At 44.6% G+C, this 25739-nt stretch overlaps 1 protein-coding gene across 2 annotated transcripts in view; it reads left to right on the forward strand.

The window, feature by feature from the left end:
- Window positions 1-25739, forward strand: part of ADAMTSL3 (ADAMTS like 3) — a 1638295-nt gene that overhangs the window by 1544348 nt on the left and 68208 nt on the right. For both annotated transcript variants that reach the window (XM_069625001.1, XM_069625002.1), the window contains 2 exons: window positions 5509-5713; window positions 7467-7573. In XM_069625001.1, the coding sequence (XP_069481102.1) occupies window positions 5509-5713; window positions 7467-7573 (312 nt within the window). The remainder of the gene's footprint in view (window positions 1-5508; window positions 5714-7466; window positions 7574-25739) is intronic.

Raw genomic sequence — 25739 nt, forward strand, 5'->3', positions numbered from 1 at the left:
ACCCTCCACACCCAACTTTTCCCCCAAAGGCCCACACATCACGAACACTCTTTCCATTGATACCACTCCCACCTATAAACTCCTCACCCCGCCACAAGGCCCCCACCAGGGACACCCACATTCCCAACCCAACATCCCCACCCGCCGGGATCCCAAAGGGCTGACCACCCCCTTCTTTCTCACTCTTGTTCATTCTCATGAAAGCCAGATCTGTCACCCAAAAATAGACACACAGCATTTTTGACTTCATCACCTCGAAAACAAAGACATCCTCTTCATCACAGAAGCCTGGTTCTCTGACAATCTTCAACCCGTCGCACACAAGTCGCTCCCCCCTGACTACAAACTCATCACCATGGGGATAATTGTAGGGGGGGGACAAGGGTATTTGTCCGCCCAACTTTCGTGTCATACGATTATGTCTCCCTCATTTGTCAGGGACCCCTTTGCTTTAAATGTCATGTCCCCCCAAACATTTTCAGCAAAGTTACTCCACTACTCATCACTCATAACAGAGCTAGCAGAGCAAGCAGAATTGCCATTCACTAACACATCTCACCAATCTTTATCATACTCTGAGGCACAGGCATGCAGTGCAGACTGTGAATTGTTCCTAGTGAATGCCATCATCAACCCTCGCACACCCGCAGCTTCCTGCTCATCTACAGCCTCCCTCCCCCGGCTACAACAGACACTTTGCTAATGCCCGTATGTCTCCCTAGCGGCCATCCTGGTCTCCCACCCCTCCCTCACCCTACTAGGAGACCTTAACATATGGCTTGACACCACTGACAACTCCATGACACAACCACTCCTGGACAACGTAGAAGCCCTCAACATGACTCGACAGGTAACAGGTGCCACCCACATAGCAGGACATACTATTGAGGTGATCTTCAGCTCCACCAACCTCATCTCCATGCTCCCCCCCACGACTGCTCATATGGACGGACCACGCAGTCATACTCTTCTCGCCCCTGTCACCCATCCATCTACTACGAATGGCTATCAGCAAACCACCAACTATGGAACAAGGTCAGAATAACCCTAGACCTGGTTGACTTCCTGCTCTCCTCCCTCTCCAACTTAATGGTCGAAGGTGGAGTGCCTACCATCAGCCACTACGACTCATAGCTCTCCAACGTTCTCCTACCTCCCACCCCCCTCAAGGTCTGCCCTCTCCAGAGTAGGCCCCTTGCCCAGATGGCCCACCCCCATCCTCAAATCTCTCAAAACACCCACAGACTTCCTGGAACATAGATGGTTGGCCAACCCATCACCCCAAAACAAAACACCCTATGCCCATCAGTATCACATCTACAAAGCCGGAATCTACATGGTAAAACAATCTTTTTTACAAGAACAGAATCTCTAATGCCCATAATAATAGCAAGGAACTCCACAAGATGATCACAGAATTCATCATACCCACTACATCTCTCCGCCCTCACACATCTTCCAATCTTTCTGTGACGCCCTCTCGACCACTTCTACAGCATGGTGCTACAAAGAACCTACACCATCGGCACAAAACTGGCAGCATCCCCACCCCTCCCATCCCTCCTACCCACTCCCCCACATGAACCCAACAACCAGCCTGCCACCTCCCCAACGTCTACTTTTTCTCTTCCATCTCTAGACCTGACTTCCTTAAACTACTGCCTTACAGCCATCCTCCCGGATCCTTGAATGACCCATGCCCTACAACCCTCCTCAAAGAAGTCTTCCTCACACTATGCAGGCAGCATTGCAAGATCCATCCTTAATTCTTCCCTTAACTTGTGCATTTTCCCAGCAGTTTTCAGAACATCTTGCGTCAATCCCCACTTGAAAATCCCTCACTTGACCCACTCCTGCCTGCAAACTAAGGACCAATCTATGACACCCACTTCTTAGCCAAACTTGACGATCGTTTGGCCTACTTCCAATGCAGCACATTCACAGATGCCAACCACCTCCACAGTCTGGCTTCAGACCCATTCATGGAACTGAATTATCCCTAATCTCCAATTTGGAATGACCTCAGCAGTACAGCACACACAGAGGGCTGTGCCGCACTCTTAGACCTCTCTGTGGCATTCAACACTATCAACCACAACATCCTCATTGACAGACCCACTCCCTTGGCATTCATTACACAGCACTGAAGTGGATCTCCTCATTCCTGGCTAACAGACACCAAATTACCTACATCCCTCCCTTCATTTTGATCGCCCGCCCCATCAATAACTGAGTCCCTCAAGGCCTATCCCACTCTTCTCTTTAATCTATACATGCGCCCTCTCCCTGCACATATCCATTCACACCACCTAACCTGTTACAACTACACTGATGACACACAAATAGTGTTTAAACTCCCCAAGTCTGTCTCCACCCCCCACCCTGATCTTTTAACCTGCCTCACTGACATTGATCATTGGATGACGGTCAAGCACCTCCTGCTCAATCCCAGGAAAACAGAAATTATACTCTGTGGAAAAACAGCCCTCTTCCCTCACTCCCTAGCCCACTACATCCACCACAGTCTAAAATCTGTGATGGACGATGGACACTGACCTGACTCTTTTGCACTACAGTAATACTGTGAAAAATGTCTGCTACCTTTACCGCCAAATACTCGGACGCATCTTCCCTTACCCCTTGTACGTCTACAGAAGTACTGCAATCATGGCCATTGTCCTCTCCCGACTACTAGACAACACCAACTCTTTCTCTAACTGGGCACCCCTGATTATTTCTATTTTATTGGTTATTCATAAGGCGCTTATACAACAAGACAGCCTATCAAAGCGCCACAAGGCAAAAGGGGAGGGAACAAGGGAGCAAATAAAACATTGAAAATTGATAATGAGTAAAAAGAAATAAACAACTGTCTTACTAAGCCTTGTGACATTCAGAGCGTGCAAGAGCAATGAAGAGAAAGACAAAAGGGGGGTTGGATAGGGGAAAAGTGCTATCAGGGTCTCCCAGGGGTGTGGGGAGTGCAAGAGGTGCATGTTGGAAGGCAACAGGTAAGTGCATGGGCAGCGATGTTCCAGGCAAAGAGGAAGGTCTATCGCCCAACTAGTAAGTGCTGGGTGAAGGTAAACCACCCGACAGGCGGGTGTGGGCCCCAGAGAGGAGTGCAGGGGGGATGCTGGTGGCGAATGGACAGGGGGCCAGGATCCCATTGGACTCTTAAGGGATCAGGCCGCAAATCTCAGCAACAGGGTGAATGGTTATCATGGGAGGGGGAGAGGGAAGGAGGAGGAGAACAGAAAGGTCTTGAGTTGTTTGCAGAACTTGAGGTGATCCAGTTCCAGACAGATAGAGATAGGGAGACTGTCCCATAGGAGGGAGCCAGCTGAGGAGAGGGATCTACCCCCAGCTCTCTGCTTGGAAATGCATTTGACTAGCAGAGAGCTGGAGTGAGAAGATAAAAGAGATCTCAAAGGAGAGTACTTAGTAAGAGCCACAGGGCAGGAAGGAAACAGGGAACGCAGAAAGCTCCAAAGGCTCCAGATCTCCACAGCTAGGCTCCTCCTTGCCCTTGGTCCCAGAAAGCACATCACCCCCGCCCTCCGTGTCCTCGACTGGCTCCCGGTTGGATGGCAGGTCTTCTTCAACGCCATGTGCATCACTCACCGAGCCCTACACAAGACAGGCCCAAATTACCTTCAGCAGAATATTACCCACTACCATCCCAGTAGAAACCTGCATATAGGCACTGCTCTTCTCCTGGTCATCCCCTCTTTCAAATCAACCAGAATAGGAGGCTCCACCTTCTACGTCCAAGCCTCCACTATTTGGAATTCTATGCCGCTTAACATCTGATGCAGAGGGAACCACCTGGCCTTCTTGAACGCCCTCAAGACATGGCCTTTTCCCCCGGTACCCTAACTAACCCTGTCCTCTTGAGCTAGCTATTCAACCCAGGATGACCGGGGCAGGAATGAACTCCCATACATTCACCGAAAGACGGTAAGGTTTCTTTAAGAATGACCCTGATTAACAAACAAATATCTAGTAGAAACAGGACGAAATCCATGCCGTTGATACGAATCCAAGAAGCCAGCGACAGCAGACGGGTATGTATCTCACTCCTACTTAAGTGAGCAAAAGGCAAGGCTTCACATTTTCAACCATACACCTCTCCCAACGACATATTGCACAACACCCCTGCCACTGGAACGCAGCTATCCCCCAAGGGAGAAGTACGGTCTAGCTGGTCACTTATTGTGCTTCTGCTACTCTTGCACGCTCTCTTATCACTTTCAATGCACCCATCCACGTGCCTGTTTGACATGGGTAGCTAGTAGGGACTTGGCCACGCGTACCCAACTTTGCTTTGGCTAAAATGGACACACACATTCTAAACTCCTTTGATGAACTTTCCCATACCTAGACTCTGGTCCCCAAGGACGTTCAACCTATACCGCGTTGTGACCATACCAATGATGGACGGTGCTTTACTAATGATGATGATGATGATTAACTAATGTCCTTTGTCAGAAAGGGGGGGCATAGGTAAATAGTATTCAGCCTGTGGTTATAATAATTCTTTTTCCTACCCTTAGGATAAGCATTTATCGAGGTCTTCCGTGGATAGCAGGCCTTTGTCCTTTTCCTGCTACGTTATATATCATGCTTCACGGGGTGGAGAAGTCCTAAAATGTCTGCTGAATTCATAACAGTATAAGAATGATGTGACTATGTCTGTCACAGACAATTAGGGTCACCTGAATTTAGAAGTTATTTGAAGCCACATGGGCAACTAAGTTTGCTGCTGTGCAATTTCTGCATTCACCTCTAATAACATTTATGCATACATGAGAATGTGCAACATTTCTGAAACAAGTATTCACACGCATACACAAATAGTGCAAAAGTCAGTGGGCCTCATTACACGGTAGGCTGTGGTTGCCACCGGTATTTTACCGTGTCCGCCTTGGTGGATGGCGGAGTTACCGCCCTATTCCAAGGTGAGTGGGGGCAATAATTCCCCATTCACCATTGGCACTTCCCCATTCCCATTTTTGCCCCCATATGGCATAATGGGAATGGGGAAGCCGCTAGTTACGGTACCGCAAATTGCGGTACCGTAATTAGCACCAAGGTCCCTTTGCGGCACCCTACTTTAACGGCTGGTAAAACCAGCCGTTAAGGTCGGGTCCCGCAAAGGGAACTCGTAGTAAGGCGGTAAGGGTTTACCGGTACCGGTGCCCTTACTGGTACTGGTAAACCCTTACCGCCTACCCTGTAATGAGGCCCAGTGTCAGGATCAAGGCCTTCAATATGCAAAATGTACCACAGTAAAAAGTTGGAAAATTTTGAATGATTGAAATTCAAATTTGTTCACTTATTTCCCATTTTTATATCTTTTTCAAGAAAGATTTTTAAAAAAATTAATTTTTCCTTTCAACGTAGAAAGCCTTACTGTCTACCGGAAAGGCAATCTTGAAACATCAGTCATTTATTTTATTTGCAGTATTGTAACCAAGCTGTGTTCAATTTTCCTTTGGCCTGTAGATGGGTTACCAGCGTGTGGACAGAGTGTTCGGTTAGCTGTGGCAGTGGATTCCAGCAGCGACACATTTCATGCCAGCAAACAAAAGCCAATGGAACGATCCATGTTCTACCCTCAGATGCCTGCAAACATGACAGTCGTCCACTCGGAAGCAAACCTTGCGCCGGAAACCCATGCACCGAGTGGGCAGCCCATCCCTGGGGCAAGGTAAACTCTTTGAATATGTTTTAGGAGAACGGAGAAGACAAATTGTGTTCCAGTGATCAAGCAGTAGGGACCCTAAGCCTATCATCATTTAGTATTACATTTAAATGATATCCAGTGATGATATTGCAGGTAAAAACATCAACGGTGACTCAATATGTTTTTAAAGCACTAGTAGTATAAGTAATACTACTGGCACTAGCCAAAACTTTCCCCAAATATTCTAGGACTGGAGTTTGCTTATATAATTGCACAAGTCCTACAATATGTTTGGGAGGGTGTTTAGTGCCTTTAAAAAAAATATCGAGTCACCCTTGATGTTTTCACCAGCGATAATATCACTGGTAACCATTTAAATGAATCAGAATGACTTAACCTGGGTTTTGTACTATATAGGGGTTGGTACCTAATAGAGGAATCCGCTGCCATGGGGATAAGGTGGTGTGAGCAAAAGGGCAGCATCCTTTCATGTGAATGACAAATTCATCACCTCAAATAAACTCAAGATAAGCGTGACCATCAAAAGGAGATCTTCCATTTGAATTGAGGCAATGATCCAACTTTTACCTTGATTTCTCTTTTCTGATACGAGGAAAGTAAATGACTCCCTCTCATTCAGAGATGCCCCATAGGAGAAACTGGGATGCAGGGAAGTAAGACTTCAAGCGGTTGAGAGACAGACCCATGACAACTGTGCAGTAATCCATAGCAGTGGTTGCAAGCAAGTCCCGGCACAGTTCATCGTTGTGAAAGCAGCTCCCACTCAGACTCACTCCCTAAGAAAAGGCTCCTTCAGCAAACTCTAGATCTCCCACCTCCTCTCTTGCCTCTTCCAAGAGGTTTTAACTAACTTAGTTTCCTCTTCAGTAATCTAGAAAAGGATGATCACAGCTAACGCTTAGATCATCTCATGTTAGATTGTGTGAGGATATGCATAAGCCCTTCACTGCTGAATGTAAACTAGAGAGGGGAAATGCTCCCCTCAGCTAGTCCATTAGTCATATGCCCGAAGCATTGTATAGTCTCTCTTGAGTCCTTTTGAGGTCCTTCTGAAATTGCTGACACTGCGACTAACTATAAAAATCTTTTCCCGTAAGTGCCCTTTTCAAAGAATGCCCTCATCCCTGTTTCCCAGTCTCCCATAGTCTGCGCTAACATGAGGTGTCATCAACCCTAACGAGTGGGTTAGCGCCAAAGAGCCTACCCCGGCTGGCAAGCACCAGGTGATGCGTGTACACCCGGTTATCTGGCAGGAGGAGAGAATGTGCTGCGCTACCACCCTGGCCTCTCGAGCGCTCGGTTCACGCTTGGTTGACACTGAGATGACCATGACACCCGGTTGGCAAGCACCAGGTGATGCGTGTACACCCGGTTATCTGGCAGGAGGAGAGAATGTGCTGCGCTACCACCCTGGCCTCTCGAGCGCTCGGTTCACGCTTGGTTGACACTGAGATGACCATGACACCCGGTTGGCAAGCACCAGGTGACATGTGTACACCCGGTTATTTGGCAGGAGGAGGGAAGTGCCATGTTACCACCCTGGCCTCTCGAGCACTCGATTCACTCTTGGTTGACACTGAGATGACCATGACACCCAAAGTCGCACTCCTTGTTCAGACGTTCCATCAAATTTGAAGGGTAATTTAAAATGCTCAACTGGCTGTTTTTCAGATCAGTTACTCAAATAGATATAAAATGAACCCTCTGCTTATTGAGTGGTTCTATTAGAAATATTCATGTATTTGTTTTCTTTTAGTGTTCCAGCCGATGTGTGGGTAAAGGTCTTGGGTCGCAGCATCGAAACATACTGTGCCAGCATTCCAATGGATCAATGGTGCCGGACTCGCACTGCGAAGAACAAAGGTACACACCCCCCTTTAACAAAGGGAACCATATTCAGAAGTTACAGAAGTTGTTGGCTCTGCCAAGTGAAATAAGAATTGGAATAACCACACAGACTTCTCCCATCACCGCCAAGAAGGCCTGATGTGTGTCAAGCTGTGGCCTATTCTGAGCAGTATTTAATGTTAGAGAAATTCTACTGAAATGAATGCAGAAACCATTGCTGATAATAATACCTTTGATTTGATTTATATTGTGCACCACTGACCGTGAGTCTTAAGGGCGCTGACTAAACAAACAAATACAGTAATAATAAAGCCAAAAACAGGACAACAACAATCAAAATAAACATACACAGAGTAAATAATGAAAAGTAAAAACAGGAAAAATAAGGCAAAGGAGTGAGGGAATCAGTTCAACACAATCCTGAGCTTAGTGATCGAGGCATAACCTGTGAATGTATGATTCTGTTCAAGAACAAAGGCAAACTACTGGATCCACATCCTATGACTATACAGTCTGTATTGTCCACTGAACACCAATTTTCAATCTGCTGCCGACAGAGGACTTTCAAGACCTGAGTTCTGACATAGTCCGTACCCAGTTTTTGGTTACACCATGCTAGAATTGGGTTGTATTTGAAATATGAAAAGAAAATTGCATTCTGAAGGAGCCCTTGGCTCGAGAATCCATAACTGCAAGCAAGAGAGCAGACATGGCTGACTGGTATTGCTTCAGGGTACACATCAGGATTTAGAAAGCACTTTTTAAAATTGTTTTCGAAGCTCAGGCAACCGTATTTTAACAAGTCTTTCTTTTTTTCTTTTTTTTTTACCGTAAATCAAATGGAGTCCACTGCTGCCAGCTGGGTGGACGGCCATTTTATGAGAACCCTGTAATTGAAAGAGTGCGGGTGAAAGTGTGGGGCATTTGGAAAGGAAAACACAGAACAGTGTTCAGGACATGTAACAAGCTCGAAATGAGAAACCAAATTCCTGTTCTGTGTGAATTAATAACCGCGGGCCCTTTGCACTATCTCAGAATATTTAGGCATGTGTTTATGATTTAGCACGGGGTAAGAGTGAAGGAAGCTGCTCTGCCACCTCTTTGACTGCTGCCAAAAACTAGCATTTAAAGAAGGGGACTCCAGATTTATATTCTGAAACGCCCTCTTTTCATCATATGAGATATTAGTTCAGTTCAGGTGCTGGAGGCTGGCCTAGTCATATCCAACAGATTTATACTCAAAGGCTGAACATTATTACCATTTTATCTTATCATGGGTATTTATTGAGCTGGAACCTAGCTTAGGGAATCAACATCAGAACACCAGCCATAGTTCTTAATTTATGCTCTGTCTGGTTTGTCCCACAAAACATTGGGGAACAAAATAGGTTTGAGTGCTACTCTGAATGCATTAAGTGTCCCTCTTTTCGCATAGTGTTGTTTTTCTCGAAATTAACGGAACGCATGCCCAGAACGCAATAATGACCAAACAATTGATTCGGTATTTTTGCAAATCGATTGATATAGTACCTTGCTTGACTCTCAGGGGGCGACCACAAATTAAGTCCTGTCTTTTTATTAAAGGTAGGAAAAGATCCCATCCATAAAAGTATCAGAGTATGCTAAGACGCAGCCACGTATTTATATATGTGTTTGTATTTATTACAGGCATCTCATATTGTGCGGTCCAAACCCAAAGGCTGTGCAATAAAATCTTACCATAAAAAAATAAAATACAAATTTAAAACATACAATAATAACAACTAAACTGCAAAAAAGCCAAAATAAACCCAATGATTAAGAGGCTGTGAGAAAGGTGAGAGATCCAATACAATAAATATCACAATATAAACAGCTGGAAAAATAACAGTGTTTAGGTGTATAATAGCAGGCTTTTATGTTTTCAGTAACTCATGTATCTAGTTTATACTGTGCAGCTCCAATGTGGAGACGATTATGGAGCTTCCCTCCAAGGCGTATATGTGAAGCACAGCTTGTTATCTAGCCCAAAACCAAGGGAACAAGCTGAAGGAACCAAAAAGGGAAAAATTCCACTGGCACCCAAAAGGCAAACACCAGCCCTGAATCACGGAGTCAGGTGGAGCCATTATGGCGCAGAAGAAAATGACGTTTTGACTGAATTAAACTTTAGCTTAGCAGTAGCTATCGATGAATCAATTACAGAGAGAGACACTGAAATGCACGCTCTGATCAGGAGAGGGAATTTTGTGATAGAACTGAATATCATCAGCATATTGAGAGATGTGTATCCCACAATCTGTCACCAGATCTCCCACAGGATTCAGGTATAGATTAAATAACATGGGTGATGGGATGGACCCCTGGGGCTCCCCACAACACTTAGGCAAGGTGGGGCGTCCATCAGGAACCTATCTGGATTGCGTGAGATCTATTGGATAAAAAAAATTGAAACAATCTCCAGAACTGTCCCCAAAGCTCCTGAGACCAGATAGGATGTCTAGAAGTATCCCATCATCCACCTTGTCAAATGCTGTGGGCTGGTACAGCAGCACAAGCCGACGGGCATCTCCTTCATAAGTAGATGTCAGGATGCCATTTAAAACTTGTAAGGTAGCAGTATCAATGTCATGGAGATTGACAAGGGCATAATAATGTATGTGTCAGAGGCATAATGGCATAAGTACAAAGCAAACTCAAGCAACCTATCCAACTGTCAATCAATCTACTGATTGAAACCAAGATCATTAGAAAGGACGTCCCCTTACAACTACTATGAGCACAGATTCCAACGCCCTGACCCATGACACCCAGTCTAGCTTTAGACCTGCTAACGGCACGCTACTCAATTGACAAGAATAGCCACTGCATTCACATAACCTGGAGCACTAATTCTCTTGGACCTGTCTGCGGGCTGTGATTATGTTCCCCTCACCACTCTCGATCCTGCCACACTGGTTTTGCCGCATTAGGGGTAATGAAGGAAAAACACTCAAATGAATCAAGTAGCTTCTACAAAACCACACTAAGTAAGTGTGCATGGGGAACGTCATCGTTTCACCACACCTTCCAACCTGTGGATTCTTCACGACTGTCCATGCAACCGCTAACCATTCTCGATGCTATTCCATATGCATGTGAAAGATACACAAATATGTATTAGCCTGGTAAATTGTACCAACTATCAATAAGCGATTACATCATGCTTACACAAAAAATGCACAACTGAATGTGAGGAAAAAGATGAGACTGAAATCCGTTTACTCTGTACAACCAACCCCAACACCTTTCTGTGTTTCTGGCCTCAAGTGCTAATTCCTCCTCCAAAACCAGTCTCCAAATTTAGGAATCCATCATTCACATTTAAAGCAATGCTATGCCTCATGCCTTAGACCAGAGGTCCCCAACCGTTTGTGCGCAAGGAACAAAATGTGCATATCAAATTAAATGGTGAGCAACATCCATTCTTTGACGGAACATATCAGTGCTTAGGTGGTGGAAAAATTATGGCACCACAATTTATAAATGTAATAAACTTAAGACAGCGAATAGAACATTTAAATGTGCAGTACTTAAGTTATCTAGACCAGTGAACCCCAACGTGTAGCTCGGGAGCAACATGTTACTTGCGTCACCCTAAAATGTTGCTCGCCAGTTCCTCTGGGCCATGGTAGGGAGGCCTAGAACAAGGTGCTGAAGGGATGAGACCTCAGTAGCAGCAAAGCCAGGAGTCATGGATTGAGCAAGAATGTTGGCAGTGAGCCTGCAGCAGTTCCAGTTGGCGTATTTGTTTAGATGCAAGATTTGTTGCCACCATGCTAATTATTTTTCAGAAAATGTCCTTACTTATTATTCGTGTCATTGTTAAAATCAGCGCACAAGCATGGTGGCAGTGAAAGCCCTAGAGCACAGACGACCAGATGGCGGACACGACAAAAGGCTTGCTAGTGAATGGCGCAATGGGAACTGAAGGCAGGGCGTTGCACAATTGACACTAAGCAATATTGTCACACAGAGGCAAGTGGTGGAGGTGGCAAGGAAGAGATATATATGGCTTAGCCCAAAAGCAAACACACAAGCCACTATACCCATGGCTGCAGCCTAAGAATTAGGCTGAACTGAAGACCGTGGAGGCGACTTAACTGCAAGAGAGGTCAAGGAAGATAGAGGGAGTTGGCACAACACTGCAAGCTACAAAGTCCGACCACAGGCTCCCCTCCTGTTATGGCATATGGGGATGAAGCGGGCATACTCAAAGAGTATGGCAATAACTGACGCACTCTCTTATTGGAACTAGCAATGGGCCACACACCGTAAAGATCTGGGTGCTCATACCTACACAGCAGGGCCAGGGAACAGGCTGAGGGGCGGCAAGAAGGTAGAGTCTCCGAATACGAGCGAGACGCAGATGGCAGTACATACCGTGACTGGTGCCTCTAGAGGGACAAACTGCAAGAAAACTGGCCAAACCAACTGAACAAAGCACAACTGTTGTCGGAAGGGGCCCTAGGCTGCTGAGGAATACGAGTAAGAGTGTCCCAGAGGAGAGCAGAGGACCAAGGCTGAGAGACTACTGGGGAAGATAATCCTCTCTGAAGTACTAGATAGCAGTGATCCCCCTAGGGCCGACGGCGTACAATGGCAACCAAAGTTAATAAATCGAAGAACAAGCAAACTACACTGGAAACCTTCACGAAAAGGACAAGCAAACCGACAAGAGGGAGATAGCAGAGAAAAAGCAAAGGAACAGGTGTCTCCCAGTGCAGACATGGCGAATTTGGGAAACCAACAGATCCTGGAGGCCATTCCAGCATTACAAGCGACGCTCAAAGTAAAGATTGACGCGGTGGGAATTGACGTGGGACTACTACAACAAGATGTGCGAGCCGTAGCGGAACACACCGGAAAATTGGAAGAACAAGTCAAGAGAATACAGTGGTCAGAGTACAGACAACGAAGGACATCGACATCCTCCTGCAGAAAGTAAAATTACTGGAAGATAGAGCAGAAGACGCGGTAGTTCGGGCTCACCGGAACAATATAAGAATTGTGGGGTTGCCTGACGGAATGTAAGGGTCTGACCCTACCACATACATTGAAAACATGTTACTGCAAGAGATAGGAGCTTGGGAGCTTACACAGGGATTCACTATAAAAAGAGTGCACCACTCCCTCATCAGAGGGCCACCGCCTGGTGCACCGCCCAGACCTATGATAGCCAAAGTTCTGAATTATAAAGACAGAGATAAAAAATGTGTGCCTTTTCCAAGTCAGAAGGACAATACAAAGATCCTCGGCTAAGATCTCAGTGTACCCAGACTACACCTTCCCGGTTCAAAAGAGACGGGCCCAATATATCACAACGAAGGCAAGACTCAGGAACGCAGGCTTAAAGTATATGTTAATATACCCGGCGAAGTTGGATGTATTTCACAATGGCAAAGTACTTTTCTTTGAGACACCGATAGAAGCACAGGATTGGATACACAGCGCTCAGATCCCAGAGACTGCAGAGGAAGAGTCAACATACCTAGACAAGAACTAGGAGAACCCGAGCAGCCCTCCATAGCATAATTGAAGATGCACAGAAATGTATGTAAGGGAGGAGATAAGTTGAGACTAAATTGAGAAAGTTGCACATAAGAAGTATGGATGCAATATAATATTTAAACTAACAGCGGGAGCGACGCAGTGTACCCACAGAAACCCGGTAGAGGGAACGCTACGCACAGACCCACTACTCCCACATAGGTAATTTTTAGGGTTACTAAAGAGTGCCCACCCGTTGGGCACCAGTATACTGGGCTACGGACCAGGTCAAATGGAGCAGAAACAAGGAAATCCTAGTGTGTTTAGCATAGCTGGACAAGTTAAGTTTGAGTTTGGTTTGGGGTTAGTTGGGGAGGAGGGGGGAGGGATGTTAAAGGGAGGCCTGGCATAAACGGGAATACACTGAATAAAGTTTCTACTACAGCTTGCATCAAACTGACGACCCAAATAGTACTCTGGGTATGGAAATGGAATGGCTGAAACAGTTAATATCATGACTATGTTAAACGTAGGAGAGTAAGCATGTACATAAAGAGAAATAAAGTGGGAATTGTGCTATTGCTGGAAACATATTTAGATGCACAAAGACAAAGTAATCTGGCGGGCGCGTGGGGAGGAGTGTTGTTGGGCTCCACATATTCGTCAAATGCAAGAGGGATCCTCATTTGGGTGGACCCGGCCATACCATTCAAAGTGTTAACCACGAACATGGACAATGAGGATAGAATGGCTATGGTACATGGTATGTTAGAGAACCGGGAAATATGTATTGTCAACACTTATGCACCAAATCATGACGCCATGGTCTTCTTCAGATCATTGTATGCTAGGCTAGGATCTTGTAGAGACGGTATATTGATATGGGGAGGGGATTTTAATTGCACATTGGACCCCACCAGGAGTAGATCTGACACTAAACACAAACGGCCATCCCACCCACCCAAAGTATTGAACCTGCTCTTTGAGCACTTCCAGTTGAGGGATCTATGGAGGGTACAACATGGCAATGATAGAGAGTATTTCCATTACTCGGCCCCACATAAAGTCTACACAAGAATAAATAACTTGTTCGCAGGTGATGAACACACAACAGAATGTACATAGGCAGAATATCTGGCTAGGATTCTGTCAGACCACTCCCGACTTACAGTGAAATGGTGAGTATTTGCCCCAAGACCACCCATACCCACACGGAGGTTGAGAAGCGAAGCATTATTAGATAGAGCATTTACTGAGCACACCAGGAAAAGTACAGTGGACTTCTTTGCGATAAATGAGGGAAGCGTGAAAAAGGTGAGCATGGTCTGGGAAACATACAAGGTGATCATCAGGGGCCAAATGATAGCAGAGTCGGGGGGAGTGCAAAAATCCATAGTTAATGTCTTGAAAAACATGGAAGAGAAATTACTGGTATTGGAGAGGGAAGCAAATGTAAATAGGGAACATATGGAAGAGGTAATCAGATTGAAGCAAGCATGCCTAGTGCAGTGGGACAGGTTGGGGAAATGTAATTGCACGAGATACCTTGAAAGGAGCTATGCACAAGGTGATAAACCCAGAAGAATGCTAGCTTGGTTACATAAACGAAAGGACACAAGATCCCCTATATGTTTCTTCCGAAACGTAGGCCAAGATGAGGTACACACGCAGGTGGGCATACATGAAGTCTTTTCTGAGTACTACAAGGCATTATACGCGGATCCCCAGGTAGACGGGTAGCGCGACCTACAAGATGCCCTGCATCTCATTGCCCTGCCATGTCTACACGCACAACAGTTGGATGCACTGGAAGCACCCATAACCCCAGAGGAAGTCGTAGCCACCATCAGAACTTTGCCATTGGGGAAAGTCCCAGGCACGGATGGACTTACAAGTGAACTCTATAAGACGTACATAGATATGTTGGCGCCATTCCTCGACAAGGTATATAATGAGGCGTACAAAGAGGACATCCTTCCTAACAGCATGAGGGAAGCCCTGATAATTCTACTATTACTACTATTGCAACTAAGCCAAATAAGGTGGATACAGACTGTGGATCCTATAGACCACTGTCACTGGTGAACCAAGACAGTACGATCCTAACAGCAATCTTGGCAAATAGACTCTGCAAAGTAATACCTGCGCTGATCAATCCAGACCAAACTGGATATGTGCCAGGGAGGAATATTGTGGAGAACCTGAGAAGGCTGCACTTAGTTATTTATAGCATGAGAGACAGCGCAGCACAGTGGGCGGTTGCTTCACTGGACGCGACTAAGGCATTCAATTCCGTTCACCGGAACTGGTTGTATGCTAGAATGGTAAAGATGGGCATAGGACCATAGTATACGAAGTGGGTAAAGCTTATATACACCAAAACAATGGCCAGGATTAGGATGGGGAGTACATACTCAGACAAATGGCAACTATATATAGGATGCCCCCGGTCCCCCATGCTATATATTATAGCTGCAGAACCCATAGCTGCCTATTTGAGGCAGGAATATAGCGATGTTGGAATTGATATAGATGGGGTGAAGCATATAGTGTCCATGTATGCTGATGATATGTAATTGTACTTGTGCAATCCGTCGATAAATCTGCCACTGCAGGTGTTGGACAATTTTTGTGTATTGACAGGGATTAGAATAAATAAGAGCAAGTCGTGTTTGTTTCCACTAGCCAAGACGGTGAAAGTGACAGGCCTGCCATGGAGCAAGACCTCCTTTAGATACCTGGTGGTCAACATATTTCACGATCCTAAACATGAGCACGAGTTCAACACATTACAGGCTAAAAGTGGTTTGATGAAATCAACGGAGTTTTGGAGCAAGTTGCCCCTGTCTATGATGGGTAGAGCGGCATTACTAAAAATGGTGGCATTGCCAAGACTCATGCATTATTTTGGAAATTTCCCGTATAATATTCCAAGGCAATTCTTCCAAGATTTAGAATAAATGTGTAGGGGCTTCCTTTGGCAGGGAGGAAGACATAGAATCGCGCTGAGTATATTGCAGAGGCCCATTGACCGGGAGGTTGAAGATACCAAATTTTGAGTTGTACTTTTTGGCGTGTCAGCTACACTACGTAGTGCAACGGATGGCAGATGATCCCACGACAGAAACTGCGTTCTTACAACCAGCCATAAAGAAGAGATACCTCAGGGAGCTAGTGTGGCTTCCCACGAGGGAACAAAATAGGCACCCTTACCTGGTGGAAATGGGCATTCAAATTTTAAAAAAGAACCTGTAAGGTCATGGGACTAGAAGATCCACTTTCATCACAGACCCCTATAGCAGCGATAATGGCAGGTATGCCAGGTAGTGGGGCAATGGTGAGGTCACAATGGGAAATATGTGGAATAGCCATGGTTGGAGACCTGCAGAACGAAAAGGGGCTGATGGGATTTGGAAAGTTGCAGGAGGTTACTATCAGGCTGCTGGTCCTGAGGTGATAATCCGGTAGAAGAACTAGTAGCGTAGCTGTGGTGTTCTTCCTACCAATGTACCCCTTTGTATTTCTAATCAAACTACAAAGAAATCAATTAGCCGAAAGATGGAGATCACTGCATCCGTTGTTGGAATGTTCAGACACCGTTGGTACTGTAGGGTTGGAGATTTCAATAACGTTGACTGTAGAAGAGGAAAAACCTGAGATCAGAACAAGATAATCTCCCAAGGACCAGAACAAGAACAGGACACCAGAATAATGTGAGAAATGTACTGAATTTCCAAAAATTCAAGAAGAAAGCAATGAGATCAGATTATGACTTACCACTGTGGGTCTTAGGTGAAACACTATCGAGGAACACTTACACCACCCAACCTAACCCTAAAAGCCCTCCGGCAAGAGGACGCCTAGGCGGAAAACAGTCTCTAGTCCAGGATGCTACCCCGATGAAACGAGGACACCTGCCGTCCTATGCACCAATGATCACAGTCTCTAGTCCAGGCGCTTTGGGATTTTGGATGGTGTAGGTTCGCTCTAGGCAGTAAGGGGAATGGAAACCAGACCCAAGGTGATCAGGAGAATGGTCAGCAGCGTATGGACAATGAAGGTACTGTAGTCCAATTAGTAGAAGCAGGTTGTTAGACGGTCCGGAGTCAACAGCGTGTGAGCAATGATGGTAAGATCTGATAAGAAGAAGCAGGTCGTTAGATGGTCCGGAGTCAGCAGCGTGCGAGCAAAGCAGGTAGGGTCCGATAAGCAGAAGCAGGTCGTTAGACGGTCCGGAGTCAGAAGCGTGCGAGCAAAGCAGGTAGGGTCCGATAAGCAGAAGCAGGTCGTTAGACGGTCCGGAGTCAGCAGCGTGCGAGCAAAGCAGGTAGGGTCCGATAAGCAGAAGCAGGTCGTTAGACGGTCCGGAGTCAGCAGCGTGCGAGCAATGCAGGTAAACAATACGCCAAGAAGAAGCAGGTCAGAGAGGCAGGCCGGGGTCGAGTACCAGGGGAAGACCAACACAGACAAAAAAGGGCAAGAAGGGTCAAGAACAAGAGCAAAATTATGGGCATATACTAGCCTTGTTTCGAAATCAGAAGCAGCGAGTGCGGCAACCCGGAAGTGTTTATAACGGGTGAGCATGGCATTGCTTGACTCCTCCTCTGTGGAACGCAATAGCGTTGCGCTTGTGGAGAGGACGCCACAATCGCCATGGTAACAATGCTGTACGAGTTCTGATGCGGCTGTGGGTGTAACGGGATACTGAATGTTGTGTAAGGTTTGGACAGGTTTTGCCAATCCTGACAGTTACTGGTATACATAGAGGTCAATTTCTGTTAGATAACACAGTGCTCAGAGTGTTAAGAGATAGGTGGCCGAACAGGAATGAGGAGACCATAGGGAGTGAAGAAATAGAGACATTGCTTTCTGTAGCAGAAGGGGGACATGCCATTTCAAGGATTTATGAGATTTATGAGATATTGATAGAACGTAACTCGAGAGTAGAATTGAAGTATAAGGAGAGATGGGAAAGGGAATTGGGCAGAACGTTCAAAGACAAAGAATGGAAGGATATAACATTATATCATAAGAAAGTCTCCAGAAATGCCAGACTTCAACTGATACAACTCTACATCACGCAAAGGGCATACCTCACACCAGCTACCATCGCAAAATTCAAAGGGGCAGGCAAACAGTAATGTCCTAGATGCAGGACGGAAGAGGCAGGCCTTATACACATGTTTTGGGGATGCCCAATAGTGCAGGTGTTCTGGAGAAGAGTGGCACAGAAAGCGACCCAAGGAGGTATTGAACTTGAAATCCAAACTCTCCTTGCATGCTGGGCTGTTATAAGAGGAGTGCAAAGAAGAAACCGCCGAACAAGATAACGGTTCTGATATACATACTAGCACAGCGCAGCATAGCCGTGAGGTGGAAGGATACGCAGCAACCGAGTATTGCTAAATGGTGGGAAGAGTTGTAAAAATGGGCAACAGCAGAAACAGGAGTGTGGGAAAAGGCGCTGGTAGAACAAAAACTAGACCCAGGAAAGGACATCCAAGGGTGGATTGCTTTGACTGTGACTTTGTTTGCATGTGATTAAGGGGAAGATGTGATGCAGGCTACATTGGAAGAAGTAGAAACAGTGTAGCTAGAGAATTATTTATCAATTACATTATGTGCGGGCAGGTTTAGGGGGGCTAGGGGAGTTTATGGGGAAATATCCAGAAGAGATATTGTAATATGATAATGTACACTGTTGTGTGGTTTTGTTTTTGTTTGTTGTTATACAGAAAATGCTATAAATATATTTAATTTAAAAATAAAACGAAATAGTGGTTTCAACATAAAGTTCTAAACTGCTTCCAACTCGGGCTTATTTATTCAGCCTCCTTTTCACATGTGTTCATAAGTTCATTAAAAAAGTTCAATTTATCTTTCATCAAGCATCAAAAGAAATACTGTTCCATTGCCCTTCTCCAAGTGCAACACAGTTCCAGGGCTACACAGTACCAAGGCACCAAAACTTAGGGTTCCCTTCCCCAAGTTCAGTGTCCCTATATAAATTAAGTATCTTGAGTACAACTCTAGGAAAACACAGTTTCAAAATGCCATGGCTTAGGGTTCCCTCCCCCAAACTTAATGGTAAACTCAAATGGAAGAATTGTGCTGCTTTGCTCTTTCAACTGGTCTTTCACAACTTGGGACTCCCTTCCCCAAGTCTGATGATATTTGGTCTTCTGTTGTCACCACAGCAAACTTCCTTGTTACTATAAAGACGCTCTCTGGTCTAGGCACAGTTTTATACCACAAGTCCACCCATTACAGGTCACACAACCATGAACTTAACATTCACTTTTCCTTTGCTTCACAAGTAGGAGCAGCTCTCTGGTCAAGGCGAAGCTTTAGACCACAGGTCCACCCATTACAGGTCACGCAACCAGGAGGTCTCAGGTTTCTGATGCTATGTAGTAAACAGTCTGTAGAATGCAGCATTACACTTTTATCATATTGATTTCCTTCATTTAATGAAGTCCTTTGCTATAGATGTAGTTCTTAATTAATCTTTTCTTAGGGCTTTTTCTGGTGTCTAATGTTCCTCCCACTTAGTTTTTCCGGCACAGCTCCCCTCTTCTGATGAGGCTTACAGTTCTACACAGAAGCTTTCACTGATGGGTTTTCATGCATGCGATCAGTCAGAGTTCCAATAAATACGTCTTTCTTCCTTGTGCGCTTGCTCAGTTATGTTGTATTTACCCGGGTAAGACACATACTGGCTGCTGTTTGCATTTTACTCACCGGTTGTGATTTCCTGACTACCCCAATGATCGTCTTCTTCCTCTGAGTTCAGGGTCTCACCACCTGCCCCTCAGACACTCCCTGCTCCTTTCTTAGCCCAGGGCAACAAGCATTTTTTAACACCGCTGCAGAAGGGAATGACACACCTCCCGGTTCCCTTTCTGGGACTCCTTTGGCTGCTTGGAGGCACGGCTCCCTCACCACGCTTCCCCAGGCTGATTCAGCTTGCAGACCCTCAGCGTCTCAGTAGGCTGTCCTCTTTCAGCTGGTCCTGGGCTACTCTGGTTGTTCTGTTCTCCTTCCATCTTGCTCTCTCTCAAACTCCTCCTCAAACTCTCTTCTCTTTCTGCAGTTCCAGCTTTTATACACCTGTACACCTGTGGGTGATTAAAAGATATCAGGTGTAAGCTGAGGGTTTGCCTTGCGTGACACCAATTAAGTGAGTTCATGGGATATGTCTGACCTTCAGGCCTCTTATTCGTGTTAGTACTTGAATGGTAAAGGGAGGTAATCTTCATTGATCGTGGAGGCATCTTCCTCTTCTCAGCATTTTGTGAACTCTCAGGAGAAATAACTGGACATGGCCCTCCCTTGATTGCCCGTGAAGGATTTCTAAGGGGTTTAAATGAGAGAATGCCCTCAGAAATCGTACATGACAATCCAATTAATGAATCAAAATACCTAGTTAACACCACCACAACCCTTTATGAAGTGGTTTTCAAACATTAATACCCGGCGGGGGTTGGGGGTGGGTGACAGCATCTCAGTCAATGAGGAGGCTCGGAATGGGGTCATTACCAGCGGTGTCCCATTTCCCCTCTCTCCCTCCTCCCCCCATCCACAGAATTCCCTCCTTGTCACCATCCCCACTTACCTTTGTTGAAGTCCATTTCGGGAGTGGTCGTGCTGGGAACACTTCCAACCCCAGTGCGTCCACTCCCGATCTGCGACAGGCCGTCATAGAAAGGAAGAAGGGACTACACGTAGTCCCTTCTTCCTTTCCATGATGGCCACTTTTTTTGTTTACTTTTTTTTCAATGGCCGCCATGGAAAGGGAAAATAGACTTTGTTTTCCCTTCCCCGGTGGCCATTTAAAAAAAAAAAAATTCTGTTCCGAAATGAGCATTTCGGAAGAGAGAAAAAAATACTTTTAGTACCCCGGTCTTATGGGCCAGGGTATTAATAGCAATAGGCCCCAAGCATGGGGGGTATTCACTTCAGGTAATGCCCCAGGGCCTTTGTAACTATGGCCCGGGGCATTACCTGAAGTGGTAATGCCCCTCCCTCCTCTGGGCCTATTGCTTAATTCAAAGTTTTGACCAATGTTTGCCTCTAACCTTTGTGGAAAAACCCTTTTGGAAAGAGAAAAGAGGCCCGAAATCCTTCAGAAATATGTTTTCCCTAACCACCTTTTCGCCAATGTAACAGGCCCGTGGTAATATTTGCTGCACTATATGCCATTACATGCCAAAACATAATTTAGGAGGTAACCTCCAAAGCCCCAGTGATCTGTAAAGCCTACCATTTAATGACTAGTATTACTCAATCAATGTTTATGTAATCATATTTCTCCATTAACATTTGGCAACATTTAAAAACATGTATCATCTTTCATAAAATTCACATAGATTAGAGCAAGCTCTATAAGAAAAGCAGCTTTAACATATTCAAACAAGGTATATATAAAAACCTTATCATTACAATTAATTATATAAAACATAGCTTCCATTCATGTCCACGCGTTTACGCAAAACAGAGAAACATTGACAAATTAACAGAAAATGAACCAAATGTTCATCAACTGCCATTTAGCAGGCACACTTTGTTATTCCTCCTGCATATCATCTTCATTTATTCAGCGGTGGGTACATTTAAACGTTGCTACTTTAAAATAATTTTGCTAAAATTCCTATGGAAGTTTCTAATCAAAATCGTGAATCCCTGAATATCACAATCTCGGATGTCCTATTAGCACTCAAATCTGTGAAAGCAAATAAGAGCCCAGATTCTGATTGACTCCTGGGGAACTCCTGGGGACGTATTTAAGGATACTGACGATTTGGGCTCCATTATTTTATAAAGCTTTAAGGGCCATGATTACTCGCAATAAATTCTCAAATTCCTGGAGAAATGCGAAGTGATAGGTCTTTTGCAACTAATGATAGACATATGTCCCTCTTACTATAGATACCTTATACAATTTTAGAAAATGTTCAGCAATGGGTTGAAATGAATAATTGTTCTATCCCCTGTTCATTTAGCTTTTTGACACCTATTTATTAACTTGTACTTAAATCAAGCAAAACCTATTTTGATTCATGTATCTTGCCACAGCGTTTGGCTCTGTGAATAGAGCAAATCTGTGGGAGATACTGAGGGACTTGTGTACCCCTATTAAGCTCCTGATAGTACTTACATACTCATGACCAGGCTTCTCTTAGATATGGCCTTAATAGTTAAATAAGTGCCCATTTTTATTGAAATATGCCCAGTGAATTAAGTGGGATGCTAAATCGAGGGGGGCTCTCATAAGGGGGCATGGCCTAAGTATGTGTGTACTTAAGCCCTGCCCATAACGAGAGCCCCTCCCCCCTCTCGCCAATGGGAGGAGGGGGCTGGTGAAAGCAGGGGAGCTGGGGCACACTAGCATTATTTCCTTTGGTGCGCCCAGACCCTCAGGGCTGGGCACAACAAAGGTGTGCCATCAGTGTGCCCCAGCTCACACACACAGCAGGCAGCCCTTTCATTCAAGCCGCCGCGTGGTTAAAAATCTCAGGCTGCTTGAATGAAAGGGCTGCCAGTTGCGTGATGATTGTACTCCGAAACAGGAGGGCTGGAGGGACCAATCTCTCCTTTTGTTTCCGAGTAAAGAGTCATCACGCATTATGAAGCCTTGTGTAAAAGACTTTATGCAGCATAATGACTCTTTACTTGGAAACAAAAGCAGAGACTGGACCCTCGAGCCCTCCTCCTGTTTCTGAGTTCAGAATCATCTGGCAGCTGTGTAGCCAAAGCTACGGTTACACTGGCTGTCTGCAGATGTCAATACTTCGGAAGTACTGGCACCTGCAGGCAGTCCTTGTAACTGAGCAGCGCTTCAGCTACCTGGCTGCCCCGAGGTGTTGGCACGGCTGGTGCTAGTCGGGGTGGGCCCCCGCTGAGAGCCCTTGCTGGAGACTGCTTAGAAGCTTTTCTCTGCATTTATTTAATGCAGTCACTTGCAGTGCTCGCATGACATGATATGATATGATAGGTTATTTATAACACACTTAATACCCAGAGGTTTCTAAGCGCAGACTCAGGGATTAAACCTGTGGTGCTCCGTGTCGCTTGCTTCAAGGCGAGCGTGTTGCCCCTTGAGCTATCCTCCCGAGACACATATATTATAAAAGAAGCTGTAACTTTCAGTCATGGCTACAAACTTGAATGAAGAAAACGCTCCTATCTCATCCAATTAACTGTCTGCTTTTAACAAAGGTATGGAGAACATTCTAAGTGAATTATCTAACATTCAAACCTCCATTTCATAACTAGATTCTCGCTCTTTAACAAGGCAATATGACGTTTGTTCATTTACAAATTAAATTAAAATGATTACTGGAAGGCAGAAGAGTGCATTTCTGTTACAGAAGACAAACTGGAAGGTATAGAACTTATGCAGCAAAAGCTGTTTCAGATGGAGTCAGAAATAATTAATTTGTAGGATAGAAACGGAAGAGAAAACATTAAAATTCATGGAATACCGGAAAATTCAGAACTGAATGATCCCATTAAATGTTTATCTGATTGGATGCCTAAAGCTCTGGGCATTTATTTTACTGTGCCTCTTGAATTTCAAAGAGCACCTAGGATTAATCCTCACTTTACTAACAATTGGTCTTCCCCTAGAGCTTTCATTGCTTGCCTTTTGTGACACCAGCATGCTTGTGAAATTTTATCAGCAGCAAAAAAGCATTCACCTCTATTATTTAAAGGCAACAAAATCTATATCTCACCAGATTTTTCAAAAATGATATAAGACAAAAGGAAGAGGTTTTTGGAGATGAGACCAGCACTGAAAAGACTTGGCATCAGATATGGCCTGTAAGATCCTGTCATAATGTTGATTACTCCGCCGCATGGCACCACTAAGGAGCACTCTGATCCTGATGATCTTTATAGACTTATTAAATCCCTTAAATCTTTGAACATGGACACTTTATCCATTCCTTATCCAAATCCTACAGCGTTCTCTAACCAACAACCTCCTCCCCAAGTTTCTAACTCCTTTAATCTTTATAAATTTAAACCAGGGAATTTTCACCATTCTAGAAATGGATTTGATCTGAATACTTCTCCTAATTCTTTTGATACTTCTGATAAACATTGAGACAAATCTAGATCTCCTATTAAACACGTTGATTCTGTTATTTTGTCTCCACGGAGTTAGTTGCATGCATCAATTTAAGCTTTGTTGCTCTTTCATTTTAATGGTTGACAGATCATTTAATACGATCACTTGGTTCTTTTCTTCATATATCTAGGTTTTTCTGTTTTGTCAGAGGATCATTGAGTTGTGGTTATCCATCTTCTTGTTGCTCAGGGTCACTCCAAGGAATAATGCTGTTCTGTTTCTAATAATTTTAAGTCTTACATGTTCAAATATAACATCCATCTTTATCTTTGTAATGTTATTATGGCTGTTCACCTTTTATTTCTCTTTTGTGTTCCCTTCCCTACTTATTATAAGGATCTCTACAATTTACAAGTATCCATTTATCTTTAATTCTATCACTGTAGATATGGTTTGCACAACAGTACACATACATGTTATATTGGTTATACTTATGCAACTCATGTTGTTCACTTATTTATCACATTCCTGATTTGATGACAAATGAGTATTGACATTTCTACTTGGAATGTAAAAGGTCTCAATCACCCATTTCCTAAGAGTCTTAAGAAAACACAAGGCTAGTATAGCTTGCATACAGAAACCCCATTTACATTCTGAAGATGAAAATAAAGCTTTGAGAAGATAATGGGTTAGTCATGTGTCCCAACGTTCGTGGAGGAATAAAGACAACTCACCAGTAATGGTTAATTTGGAAGAGCATTTATTTCTTTTAACCAAGCCCGCAGATCAGGAGACTAGGGAAGAGGAGGAAGAATGAGTCTTTATTTTCGACTTTAAACCTGAATTCTCTGCGAGGGGAAAACCAGACCTTCTTTAGTCTCTTAGACAGATCAATAAGATGTTTGAAACATTTCACAAGAAATAAATCCAGATTTTGTTTGTGGTCCCTCAGAATGTGTCAGGATGCCTTGCCCCTAAAGGCCAAGATTCTCTCTTGTGTAATTTCTTCTTGGAAGTGAAAACCCCTATCAGCTTACAGGATAAGTCAATAGTTTGTTTATTCTATTCCCTCCAAGTACTTCCTTCCACTTGGTTTAAACTACTTGTCCCATTTACTTGTATGGACATCAGCCTTCTCGTTCCTGATACGTGAGCGAGCATATTGATGTCAGTTTTCTTCTTTCCGTGTTGAGATTCTGCAGTCGGCTCTGTACGTATCAGCCGCGTTACATACAATGGGTTCCAAAAGTGTCAATTACTGTTTCTTTGTTTGTGGAACGCTCATGTTAATTTCTTTTCTCTTCTGCGGTCGCAGCGTTCTCCCTAGGGGTCTTCACCCGTGTCAGTTTCGCTCCCGTGTTGACTTACTGATGCGCCACACGTCGTTTGATTCCTTTAGACAGCTTGCCGCTTGATTTAAATTAGATGTTCTTCTTCCTCATCAGTTCCTGGTTCCAACATGAGCCACCGCAGACACGCTCCCGGTCTCCTCTGACAGCTGGTCATAAACAAACACAACAAAAACTCTCTTCAGCTTCTCCTGCAGTATTGCTGCCCAACGTGGACAGTTTCTTTTCTTTCAGCCTAACGTGGCTA

This window comes from Ambystoma mexicanum, chromosome 11 (genome assembly GCF_040938575.1).
Source record: "Ambystoma mexicanum isolate Mex_15411 chromosome 11, UKY_AmexF1_1, whole genome shotgun sequence".
NCBI classification, from domain to species: Eukaryota; Metazoa; Chordata; class Amphibia; order Caudata; family Ambystomatidae; genus Ambystoma; species Ambystoma mexicanum.